The sequence below is a fragment of the Hordeum vulgare genome, chromosome 4H (genome assembly GCF_904849725.1).
Source record: "Hordeum vulgare subsp. vulgare chromosome 4H, MorexV3_pseudomolecules_assembly, whole genome shotgun sequence".
In the NCBI taxonomy this organism is placed as follows: Eukaryota; Viridiplantae; Streptophyta; class Magnoliopsida; order Poales; family Poaceae; genus Hordeum; species Hordeum vulgare.
Genome location: NC_058521.1, coordinates 605,087,982 through 605,100,449, shown reverse-complemented (window position 1 = coordinate 605,100,449; position 12,468 = coordinate 605,087,982). Strand labels below are relative to the sequence as shown.

General features: G+C 48.4%; 1 protein-coding gene across 2 annotated transcripts; it reads left to right on the top strand.

The window, feature by feature from the left end:
• Positions 1-881: 881 nt before the first annotated feature.
• On the top strand, positions 882-7,125 carry LOC123450021 (kinesin-like protein KIN-14E). 2 transcript variants are annotated; one of them, XM_045127418.1, is made up of 21 exons: positions 883-1,301; positions 1,716-2,014; positions 2,108-2,279; positions 2,363-2,439; positions 2,521-2,698; positions 2,792-2,901; positions 3,001-3,100; positions 3,180-3,266; positions 3,357-3,533; positions 3,708-3,981; positions 4,123-4,284; positions 4,421-4,636; positions 4,721-4,758; positions 4,891-5,054; positions 5,136-5,261; positions 5,380-5,484; positions 5,584-5,655; positions 5,744-5,815; positions 5,958-6,020; positions 6,114-6,176; positions 6,290-7,125. In XM_045127418.1, exons 1-21 carry the CDS (start codon positions 1,025-1,027, stop codon positions 6,866-6,868), a joined length of 3,411 nt encoding a protein of 1,136 aa, XP_044983353.1. In that variant the 5' UTR covers positions 883-1,024; the 3' UTR covers positions 6,869-7,125. The 2 variants fall into 2 exon arrangements, with proteins under 2 accessions (XP_044983354.1, XP_044983353.1); XM_045127419.1 differs by lacking the exon at positions 5,958-6,020 and having other exon boundaries at positions 882-1,301.
• The last annotated feature ends 5,343 nt before the right edge of the window (positions 7,126-12,468 follow it).

Sequence of the window (12,468 nt, the reverse complement as noted above, 5' to 3'; positions counted from 1 at the left end):
GGTAAGTCTCTTTTCTCGTTCCATAGCACGTCATCGTGTAACTAACTCCTTAGTCACATTGAGCTCATGATGATGTTCTACCGAGTGGGCCCAGAGATGCCTCTCCATCACACGGAGTGACAAATCCCGATCTCGATTCGTACCAACCCAACACACACTTTCAGAGGTACCCGTAGTGCACCTTTATAGTCACCCAGTTACTTTGTGACGTTTGATACACCCAAAGCACTCCTACGATATCCGGGAGTTGCACAATCTCACGGTCGAAGGAAAAGACACTTAGACATTAGAAAAGCTTTAGCATACAAACACTACGATCTAGTGCTACGCTTAGGATTGAGTCATTAGAAAAGATTTAGCATACGAACACTACGATCTAGTGCTACGCTTAGGATTGAGTCATTAGAAAAGATTTAGCATACGAACACTACGATCTAGTGCTACGCTTAGGATTGAGTCATTAGAAAAGCTTTAGCATACAAACACTACGATCTAGTGCTACGCTTAGGATTGAGTCATTAGAAAAGCTTTAGCATACGAACACTACGATCTAGTGCTACGCTTAGGATTGAGTCATTAGAAAAGCTTTAGCATACGGACACTACGATCTAGTGCTACGCTTAGGATTGAGTCATTAGAAAAGCTTTAGCATACGAACACTACGATCTAGTGCTACGCTTAGGATTGATTCATTAGAAAAGCTTTAGCATATGAACACTACGATCTAATGCTACGCCAGAGAGTGGGGCAACAACCAGGCATGGGCCCGCCCCCGCCCAGCCCAACCCAAACCCAAACCCAACCCAACCCAACGGTCGTCACTCACCAACACCAACACAAGAGGAAGAGGGGAGGCAGCGGCAATTTCGAATTCGGACGGCGGCTCGCTCAATTGAGAAAGACCACACAAAACACTAGGGAAGGGGGGAATCTGAAAACCCAAACCCAAATCCAAATCCAAATCCAAATCCACGCCTCTCCTCCTCATCGCTCGCACCACGCGGCGGCTCTCGGCCGGACCCTCATGGAAGCCGGCGACGACCCCATGGACTTCACCTGGACCGCCGGCTGGGAGGCGGCGCACCCGGCCTGCGACTCCAGTCCCGATCCCGCGCCCGACCCCGCGCCGGCCTGCGACTCCAGCCCCGACCCCAAGCCGGCGCCGCCGGCCTGCGACTCTAGCCTCGACCCCGCGCCCGACCCCGCGCCGGCGCCGCAGGAGGCGGAGGCGGAGCCCATGATCCTCGTCTCCGGCCCGCGCGTCGCCGTCTCCGGGCTGAGGCGGGCCGACTGCCACGCAGGTGCTGCTCCCCTCGGGCGTACCGTCGTCCTCGTCCGCCCGCTATGTCTAGGTTTTCGCGTTTCTCCCCTGCGCATTTCTTCCCAGCGGAGCGGGTGTCCTTCGCTGGTCTTGCCGTGGAATTGCCAAGTGGATCTGGCTGGAGCCCTAGAGTTGGCTCGGATTCATAAACCCACCCTAGAGGGATCTAAATCCCATTTCTCTCCCTAGGTTCAGGTTTTCAGAGCCTTGCTACCCTGCTCCAAAATGGCCAAGCCTGCCTTTCTCACCTCATTTCACATGCTATGCCCTACTCTATTGCTCCCAAACAAATTGTAAAATGCAAGTTGCTCATCTTACAATGCTTTTCCTACCTCTGTCTCAAGTTATTATTTTCTTATAACCCTTTTTACTGCCTGTGAATGCTCTCAAGCAGGTGAATGCGTCCTGTTCCTCAATGCGGGCGGGTGCGCCATCGAGGACGACGATCCCTCCGCAAAGTTCTCCAGCGATTCTTTCTTTCAAGGAGGGGAGTCGATAGAGACTTCCGAGAGCATACTCGAAGGCGGCGACTATCCGTCGCTCTACAGCTCGGCACGCTACGGCGATTTCAGCTACAGATTCGATGGCCTTGCCCCTGGAGACTATTACCTGGATCTGCATTTTGCTGAGATTGTGCACACCGGTGGGCCAAAAGGAATCAGATCGTTTGATGTGCTCGTGCAGGAAGACAAGGCAAGCCCACTGACTTGTCTGTCTCGTTAGGTTTCGTTGCATGGTTTCCTTATCCACACTTGGCTCAACAACAGTCTGCCTTTTTCTTCACAGATCTTGTCTGAACTTGATGTGTTCGCGGTGGTCGGAGGTAACAGGCCCCTTCAGGTGCTTGACATCAGGGCTTATGTTGGGAGCAATGGTGTTATCATCATCAACTTCAAGGGAGTAAGAGGGAACCCCATGGTTTGTGGCATCTGCGTTCGGAAAGCCCCAGCAACACCAGGTACTTGATTTGTTTTAGATGCAAACAATGTCCTCATTCACTAGCCTGCATTCCCAGCGATAATCTTTGCATTGAACGTGCAGCGGCAAAGTTAGGTACGCGAGGGACTGGCTTATGCAAAAAGTGTTTAACTGTTGTTGAGATTTCTTCACCTATTCAGGTCAGTTTTCTCACAAACTGTTTTACCATCCTATCTCATCTCATGTAATCCTGATACATGATCAACGTACCCAAATTGCAGAAAAGGACAATAAAACTGATCTCAAAGTACGAGAAACAGATTGAGGACCTAACCAGCCAATGCACCAGCAAGTCCGATGAGTGCTCCATGGCATGGTCTTTAGTAGAATCTACCAACCAAGAACTTGACAGGCTGAAGATGGAGCTTCACCAAAAGCTTGTGCAAAGTGATAATTTTGGTAATTACCAGACTAATGCATTAAGCATCGTCCTGTCCTGTTTTTTCTTCGTATAGGTACCATTGTTCTAATATATAATACAATAACTTGCAGAACAAGTCCTTGATACGCAAACAGACCAACTTAGAAAAGTCTCTCAGAACTACGAAAATGACAAGAAACTATGGGCTGCTGCCATATCTAACCTGGAGAGCAAGATCAAGGTAATGCTGATTTACTGTCTGCAAGATCACTACAACCACAAGAAATAGTGAATGATTGCAGTAGCTGCTGCTAATTGTATCTTCATAATACTCACTCAGGCCATGAAGCAAGAGCAAGCACTGTTATCTCTTGAAGCACACGACTGTGCGCAAGCGGTCCCTGATTTGAGTAAGATGATTGAAGCTGTTCGAGCCTTAGGTAATATCTGACTCTGAAGTGACACTGTTGCACAGCTTTCAAGTATTTAACAAAGCCTTGCATGTTTCTGGTATTGCAGTTGCACAGTGTGATGATCTGAAAGTGAAGTACCATGAAGAGATGGCCAAGAGAAAGAAACTTCATAATATTGTCCAGGAGACAAAAGGTTCTTATTGCCCCCTCTGTATTCACATCCTTACACTCATTTCTAGAATTTGGTTGGGATAATGACTCTGCCCATCTCTTTCATTTTCAGGAAATATTAGAGTTTTCTGTAGATGCCGCCCCTTGAGCAAAGTTGAGACATCTTCAGGTTTTAAGTGTGTGGTAGATTTTGATGGAGCAAATGATGGTGACATTGGGATTATGAATGGTGGAACAACAAAAAAGACATTCAAGTTTGACAGAGTTTACACACCAAAGGATGACCAAGGTATCTCTCGTTACTTTGGAGCCTGTATTAGCGTTTTGTTATGTTCCATAACTGTTCTTACAACGCGAATAATGCTAATATAGGTTGCTTCTAGTTTATGCTTCCGAGTAATGGTTGAGATATCCATTAGAAAATTCTTTGTTTGTCTGATATACAAGCTGTATTCATGAACAGCCGAGGTTTACGCCGATGCCTCTCCATTGGTCACGTCAGTGCTTGATGGATACAATGTATGCATTTTTGCATACGGACAAACAGGAACTGGGAAAACCTTCACCATGGAAGGGACTGAAAGGAACAGAGGAGTAAACTATAGAACTCTGGAGGAGTTGTTCAAGATTGCCGAGGAGAGAAAAGATACTGTCACGTACAACATATCTGTTAGTGTCCTTGAGGTTTACAATGAACAAATCAGAGATCTGCTTGCAACATCCCCTTCATCTAAAAAGTACAATCACTTTCCGTCAGTACCCTTCAGTTTTGTTCACAAGAGTTCATCTAAGAAGTGCATCCACTTTCCTTTAGCACACCCTTCACTTCTTGTTCACAGTGGTACACGGTGTGGTAACTTGTATGTCTTTGCGTGTAGGTTGGAGATCAAACAAGCAGGTGAAGGATCCCATCATGTGCCTGGCATAGTTGAGGCCAAAGTTGAGGACATAAACGAAGTTTGGGATGCCTTACAAACTGGAAGCAATTCCAGGGCTGTAGGGTCAAATAATGTGAATGAACACAGCAGTCGCTCACACTGGTTGGTCCAAATCCTCTGACATTCCTTTTCAGTTGCTATTTGAATGCATGTTCAGATGCAAAAGAGTCATTTTTCATTTCTTGGTGGAATACTTGCTTGTGGTCAAAGTGTTTTAATCTTCATATTTTGTTTTCAGCATGCTCTGCATCATGGTTAGAGCAAAGAACTTGATAAATGGGGACTGCACAAGAAGTAAACTCTGGCTAGTAGATCTTGCTGGGAGCGAGCGGTTAGCCAAGACTGACGCTCAAGGTGATCGGCTTAAGGAGGCACAAAATATTAACAGGTCGCTTTCTGCTCTAGGCGATGTAATTTCTGCTCTTGCTTCCAGAAGCAGCCACATTCCATACAGGTTTGCACTCTCAGTCAGTAACATGTTTGCACCGATCAGCTCCTGTTTTCTCACTGCCTTGATATTTTTTATTTTCCTGAGCAGAAATTCCAAGTTGACACACTTGCTCCAAGATTCTCTAGGTAACTTGATATGTTGTTCATATCAATAACACACAGTACTAAATATTAATCATTTCTGTTGCTCTGCATTCTCTCACTCGGCTACGATATTAATCTGCTCTTTTTTGTTCTTCTCCACATTTGCGGTAACAGGAGGGGATTCGAAAGCCCTAATGTTTGTACAAATCAGCCCATCCGACAACGATGCGTCGGAAACCTTGAGTTCGCTAAACTTTGCTAGCCGTGTTCGTGGTATAGAACTGGGCCCGGCAAAGAAGCAGGTTGACACGGCCGAACTTCAGAAGTTCAAACAAATGGTGAGTGTTGATACTGCCTTCTCCTGAAGCTTTCTTTCCTGTGCCTGCTTGAAGCTGAACTGATGGATATTTCTGGGTCAGCTTGAAAGGTCTAAGCAAGAGGTCAAGCTTAAGGACGATTCTTTGAGAAAGCTGGAAGAGAACTGCCAAAATTTGGAGAAACAAACCAAGGGAAAAGAGCAACTTTACAAAAACTTGCAAGAGAAGGTATGTGTAATTGTGGCCAATGCTGCAGTTTGAAATATCTGAATTTTCTGTTGATTCTAGGCTGCTTTCCTTCGCTTGGAAGTCCTGCCTTACAGATTTTTTTTTTTGTAACTTGAAGGTGAAGGAGCTTGAAAGCCAACTAGACTCTAAGGAGAAGCAGCAGAATCAGCTTTCTGAAAAACTTAAGGAGAAAGAAGAAACATGCACTGCGCTTGAGCAGAAGGTATGAATGGAAGCAGTTGATGTCGTTTAACAGCTACTGTAATGTAATTGTTTAGGGGAAAGGAGCAGATAATGATACATCCATGCTATCCTTTTGCAGATAAGGGAGTTGGAGCGCAATCTTGAACAGCAGCACCGATCAGACTGTGATGTTGCAGCTCTTAACCAATCGGTACAGAAGTCAACTTGTACAGTTTTTATCAGTATAATAATCGTCAATGGGCATTAGCAACAGACTAGGATTGATTTCGTTATTTCAGATTGAGGAGCTGGAGCAGCTGTGGCTCAAGCTGAAGGAACAGGAACAGCAAACATCAGATGCAGAATCAAAGGTATTTTTAAGCTTGAGAACCAAAGGTTTCTTAGGTTGCAGCTCTTAACCAATCGGTACAGAAGAAGTTTTTACCAGTATAATAATCATCAATGGGCATTAGCAAGAGACTAGGATTGATTTGCGTTATGTACTTGTTTCAGATTGAGGAGCTGGAGCTCAAGCTCAAGGAACAGGAACAGCAAAGATCAGCTGCAGAATCAAAGGTATTTTTAAGCTTGAGAACCAAAGGGTTTGTTTGTAGATTCTCAAGGCACCGTGTAGATGACACTTGTATATTCGTCAAAAAAATTGTGTAGGCAAGGGAAATGGAACAAGAGCTCTTGGAAGCACAGAAAACAGAATCAATGCTTGAGAGCCAGGTGGACATCCTTTTCTCATAGCTTTGCTGCATTACACTCCTCCTTACATTTTGGAGGGCACTAGTAATGCTAATGCAGATCCTGACTGACGGACCTCCTCCATGTTATTTCAGCTGCTGGACCTCAAGAAGAAACTACCGGAGATGGGGGCAAGAAAACTCCAAGACGCAAACGCGATGCCTGAACCCTGTAACAATCCAATACCAAGGGTTCTTCCTGCCACCCCTGTAGAGGCGAACATGGTGCCGCCTCCTTGTGCGAGGGAGGTGATGAGCGAGAAGGCGCAGCAGCAGCACCACCGCATCCTGAGAAGCTCGGACTCGGCCAACAAGCGGGTGCCCAGCTCCCTCTTCGCCGAGGCGGGCGTTGTCAACGAGAAGAAGAGGAAAGGGGAGGACAGCCACCCTGCCGCCTCTGCGAGGCAGAACGCGGGGAGGAAGAGGAGCAGCCTGCAAGCTGAGGTCGAGAACCAGCTCCCTGCCGCCGCCGCCGCCACAAGGAAGAGGAGCCTGCAGGGCGGGGAGGTGAGGTCGAAGAGGGCGTCGAACCCAGCTAGGCCTTCGACGTCCGCGTCTTCCAGGGCCACAACGGCAAGCGTGGCCGCGAACAAGGCGGTTTCTGGTTCTAGGGTCACCAGGCAGCAGCAGGCTACCGTGGTGAGCAGCAACAAGACCAAGGGCTGGGTGAGGTAGGCAGACCCCCTACCTGGGCTGCGTTGCGTTTAGGCGTTGTAGTAGATGAGATGAGATGAGATGAGACGAGACGGGACGCCATTGTCGTAGTGACCGACGACTTGTCTGTAACTTTGTTTGTAGAAGATGCTCTAGTCTACTTTTTTTTTTTTTTTTTTTTACTGTACCCCTCCCTCTCCCTGGTAGAAGACGATGGATTGGAATTGGACGCTCAACCTTGAGCTGAGCTGAGCTCAATTAAGGCATCATCATCATCATCATCATGTGTTTGCTTGCAGTTGCAGTGAATCAGTCAGACATTGTTTGTTGTTACTGTAATCAGCAAGTGTTTACATTTACATGCTAGAGAAAACAGAGGCTGTTTTCCAGATCATCAACACATAATAGAACATACATACATACATATGTAGTGGTACTAAGTAACTGGACTAAGTATAGAAAGATGACAGCGATCGAGCAATCGGCCAGCAGCATATAGCTCGTGAACATCTGGCTAGGTCGCTTGGGAAGTGGGGGTGCGAACCAACCGAGAAGCCCAGCGACGCACGCCATGACGGCCACCGAGAGGTACATGGCGCACACGGTGGGCACGCAGGTTGACACATGGATTAGCAATCCACGAGGCCTAAACAAGCTAATCCGCGCCCTCCATCTCACACACACGAATAGCAGCATCAGTACCCTCTCGTTTAGGGTTTTAGGACCTCCGACGGCGATCCGATCGCCGACGTGAGGATTATCGATCGCTGGGCTAGTCCGGGCAAGGCAATTTGGGCGCTTTCAACGGGGTGCGATGGCCGGAGACAATGGGTCATCCTCCTCCTCGGGGTGGACTGGGAAGAATCTGGAGGACATGTTGCAGCACCTTGATCTGAAGGACGAGGAACTAGATGATGTGGTGGTGGGCGAAGAGGAGGTCAAGAAACTTGAGGCGGACGCACGGTGGCTTGCGATTGGGAAGTTGCACACCTCTCGGCCTTTCTCATCGGCAACTATGTTTGAAACCCTAAAAACAGTGTGGGGATTGGCTAAACCCCCGAAGTACACAGAAGCGGGAGACAATCTATTTGCGTTCCAGATGTTCTGCTTGGGGGATTGGAAGAAGGTGGTCCATGGAGGACCGTGGCTGTTCCGGGGCATGGGGCTTATAGTGGAGGACTATGACGGGAAGACGAACCCTGCGGAGGTGGTGCTCGATGGTATCCATGTCTGGGCACAGATTCATGGGATCCCTGATATGTATAGGAGTATGGACATTGTGGATCAGCTTGCCCGGCGTATTGGCAGGGTCAAGGAAATCCAACTCTCTCCCAGACTGTTCTACGCAGGAGATTACGTGCGAGTTCGTGCGCGCATACTGGTTGGTAAACCTCTTACTAGGGTTACGGCTCTGGTAGTATCAGGGGAGGTCCGGCGCATGTTCCCTATCAAGTATGAGAAAACACCATATTTCTGTCAGGTTTGTGGACTTATGGGACACAGCCATGAGTGTGGTGATGGTGTGTGAGAGGCGAAGCAGAAACAATGGGGGAGCTGGATGCTGGCACAGAGGAAGGAGGTGGCGTCGGGTAAGAGAGATGAGGACCACGCAGGAAGAGGCGGTCGTTCTGGAGGTAGAGCAAGAGCTAGTGGTAGGGGGCGTGGTGGTAACAGGGGCCATACATCTCCAGCTCGCAAGAGATCGTCCCAGGATGCGGGACTGGATGATGGACAGGGAGAGGAAGATGATGTTACTAGTCCTTTGAAAGCACCCAGACCCGAGGGAGAAGCATCGGATAATGATTCAGGAACCCGGCGTAGTCTGAACTTAGCTCTGTCGATCTGTCAGCATGAAAGCACAAGGGTGCGAACAACATCTAGCAGCACGCATAGTATGGGAAGTGAGAAGGATCAGAGTGAAGGAGGGAGGGTGATGAATGAGGTTAACACAGATAAGCCCATTCCACCCCCGCCACCAACGTATATTTCTCCCCGAGAGCTCAAAAAAGCCAAGAATACATCATCGCCTGGCAAGTATAGGACGACGGTGGCATCAGGAAAAGAAGTTCAGACCTTGGCACTTGCGGCTGCCTCCCTCGAGGAGGACCGCCGGGCCTAATGTCGATCTTATGCTGGAACTGCCGCGGGTTGGGCGACCCCGCGACAGTTCATGAACTCCGCGACCTTGCGCGGGAGAGTGCGCCAGCTGTTCTTTGTGTTGTGGAGACACAAATATCAAAGAATCGCATGGAGGGATTGGCAAGAACTTTGGGATATGAAAGTGCATATGGAGTGGGAAGCTCGGGCAGAAGTGGAGGATTATGCATGTTTTGGAGGAAACCCCTCATACTACAGCTGCGAAATTTCTCCAAATATCACATTGACATGGAGGTTAATGAGGAAGGTAGAGACCCATGGCGATTAACATGTTGGTATGGGGAGGCAAATAGGAGCTTGCGGTATAAAACGTGGGAGATGATGCGTTTCCTGAAGACGGATAGTGATCTTCCGTGGTTATGCATAGGAGATTTTAACGAGGTGCTCAGGAGGGAAGAGCAGCTAGGCCCAAACGATCGCGATATGGGGCAAATTCAGGCTTTTCGCGAGGCGGTGGATGTGTGCCAGTTGGGGGACCTAGGGTATATCGGGCTGGACTGGACCTTCGAACGTAAAGTACAGAATGGGGCTACATGCAGAGTTCGTCTGGACAGAGCCTTGGCTTTGGTGGAGTGGAGCGCCATGTTCCCAATGGCCTCGTTACGTCATCTCCATGCGGTCAAATCGGATCATTCCCCTATCCTCCTTCTAAATAGTATGGAAGCACACAATCAGAGAATAGGGAAGGGGAGGCCCTTTCGATACGAAATGATGTGGGAGAGGCATGAGGGCTTCCAAACAACAGTCCAGGAAGCATGGACAACAACCACTGCTACATCAACAAAGGAGATAGGGGAGAAGTTGCAGCGCTTGGCAGTAACTCTGACGGGGTGGGGCTCCAACACCTTTGGTGCGGTTCGAGCAGAGCTGAGGAAGTTGCGGGCTAGGTTAAGTGTGCTGCGGGAGGACCTCCATCGAGTTGCCGCATCTCGGGAGGAAGTTAAAACAGAGGATAGAATCATTGAGCTGAGATTTCGAGAAGAGATCATGTGGCGCCAGCGTGCACGAATCCAGTGGCTTATGGAAGGGGATAAGAATACGAAGTTTTTTCATAAGAAAGCTTCGAGCAGGAGAAAGAAGAATACAGTGGTGAGCTTGATGCGCCCTGACGGATCCACATGTGATGATCTAGGGGAATTGCAGCACATGACAGTCCAGTACTATGAGAAGTTATATGCTTCTGAGGGGGTTATCGGAATGGAGGAACTGCTATCCCATGTACCTTGTAAGGTTTCCACACCCATGAATGAGATGCTAGCGCAGGTTGTAACGGAGGAGGAGGTAAAAAGGGCGTTGTTTCAAATGTATCCTACAAAGGCTCCAGGACTGGATGGCTTCCCGGCGCATTTATTTCAAAAATATTGGCATTTATGTGGTGCTGAAGTGACCAACATTGTTATTCGAGTGTTGAAAGGAGAAGACTTCCTCGAGGAGCTTAACAGGACGTTCATTGTTATCATCCCTGAGGTTTTAAACCCCACATTACTATCTCAGTTTCGGCCGATCAGCTTGTGCAATGTGCTCTTTAAAATTGCATCCAAAGTACTTGCTAACCGTCTGAAGCAGATTCTCTCGGAAATCATCTCTGAAGAACAATCGGCGTTTGTGCCAGGCCGCTCGATCACTGATAATGTTATTACAGCTTATGAATGCCTTCATTTTATGAAGAATAATAGAAGCAAAAAGAATGGGCATTGTGCAGTAAAGCTGGACATGATGAAAGCTTACGACCGAGTTGAATGGGTCTATCTAGAGGCCATTATGAGGAAGTTGGGTTTTTGTGAAGCTTTTGTGCGCCAGATTATGAGAGGGGTAACCTCGGTGTCTTTCTCGGTACTTTTTAATGGAATGCAGACCGAGGGGTTTAAACCATCAAGGGGCATTAGGCAAGGGGATCCGATCTCCCCATACCTGTTTTTGATTGAGGCAGAGGGGCTCTCCTGTATGCTACATCATGCCAGTACGAAAGGGGTTTTTGAAGGTATCCAAATTGCTACTCTCGCGCCAAAGGTAAACCATCTACTGTTTGCGGATGACTGCTTGCTTTTCAGTAAGATTACCTCAGAGAATGCCCACAAATTGAAGGAAATACTAACAGCATACTGCCACGCATCGGGCCAGCGAATAAACAATGAGAAATCATCTATTTACTTTGGGAAGGGATGCCCGGAAGTGCAAAGGGAAGTGTTCAAAGGTATTCTTCAAATCCACAGGGAGACACTATGCGAGAGATATTTGGGTTCACCATCAGAGGTGGGGCAAGCAAAGAATGGAGTATTCTCATATCTGAAGGACCGTGTATGGAAGAATATTCAAGGGTGGATGGAGAAGTGCTTGGCAGGCAGCGGCAAGGAGGTTCTCATAAAATCAGTGGTGCAGGCAATACCAACCTATTCTATGGCGATCTTCAAGTTACCACGGGGGTTATGCCAGCATATCACGGCCATGATTCGGAAATTCTGGTGGGGGTGCAAGGCAGGGGAGAGGAAAACGGCGTGGGTGTCGTGGGAAACTATGTGCATGCCGAAGTACAAAGGGGGTTTGGGATTCCGCGATATGGAGCTTTTTAACCTGGCTTTGCTTGCCAAGCAGGTTTGGAGGGTGATGACGGAGCCCAACACGATGAGTGCAAGGATTCTGAAGGCGGTGTACTTCCCCTCAACAGACATTATGTCCTCCCAACTGGGATCACGGCCATCGCAGGTATGGAGGGCTCCGTGTGAGGGTAGAGATATTCTCAGGACAGGGTTAGTAAAACGGATTGGTAATGGCGAGGATACTCACATATGGAATGACAATTGGCTGCCCCGAGATTTCTGCCTACGCCCCTGTGCTGCGATCTCGGCAAATCCTCCGGAGAAGGTCTCGGAATTAATATCACATGCGGACCGATGTTGGGATGATCATGCTCTGTCTGTTCACATGCTCCCAATGGACGCCGATATAGTGCGCAAGATCCCTCTTAGCTACACTGCACAAACAGATTTCTATGCATGGCATTATGAAAAGTCGGGTTTGTTTACGGTGAGATCATGCTACAGGATGGTAGTGGCAACGAAATTGCGGCGGGAACGTTGGCTCAATGGAGATGCAGAAGCTTCAGACACTGACCGACAAGAGGCCAACTGGAAGAAACTATGGGGGACTAAGGTTCCGGCAAAACTACGTCTGTTCGCTTGGCGGCTCGCTCGTGCCTCACTACCAACGGGGCAGGACAGGGGGAGACGGCAGATGACAGTAGATACATCATGCCCAATCTGTCAAGGGGCGGAGGATAGCTGGCGCCATGCTCTACTGGACTGCAATATGGCGCGAAGTGTCTGGTCTTTGCGTGCCGATGACGATGATTCTTTGCTTCCAGCCTACGGGGATGAAACGCAAGACCCGAAGCTCTGGTTACATGGGATATGCAACACACTACCCTCTGAGCAGTTCATCGCTATTCTGACCACACTGTGGGCGAT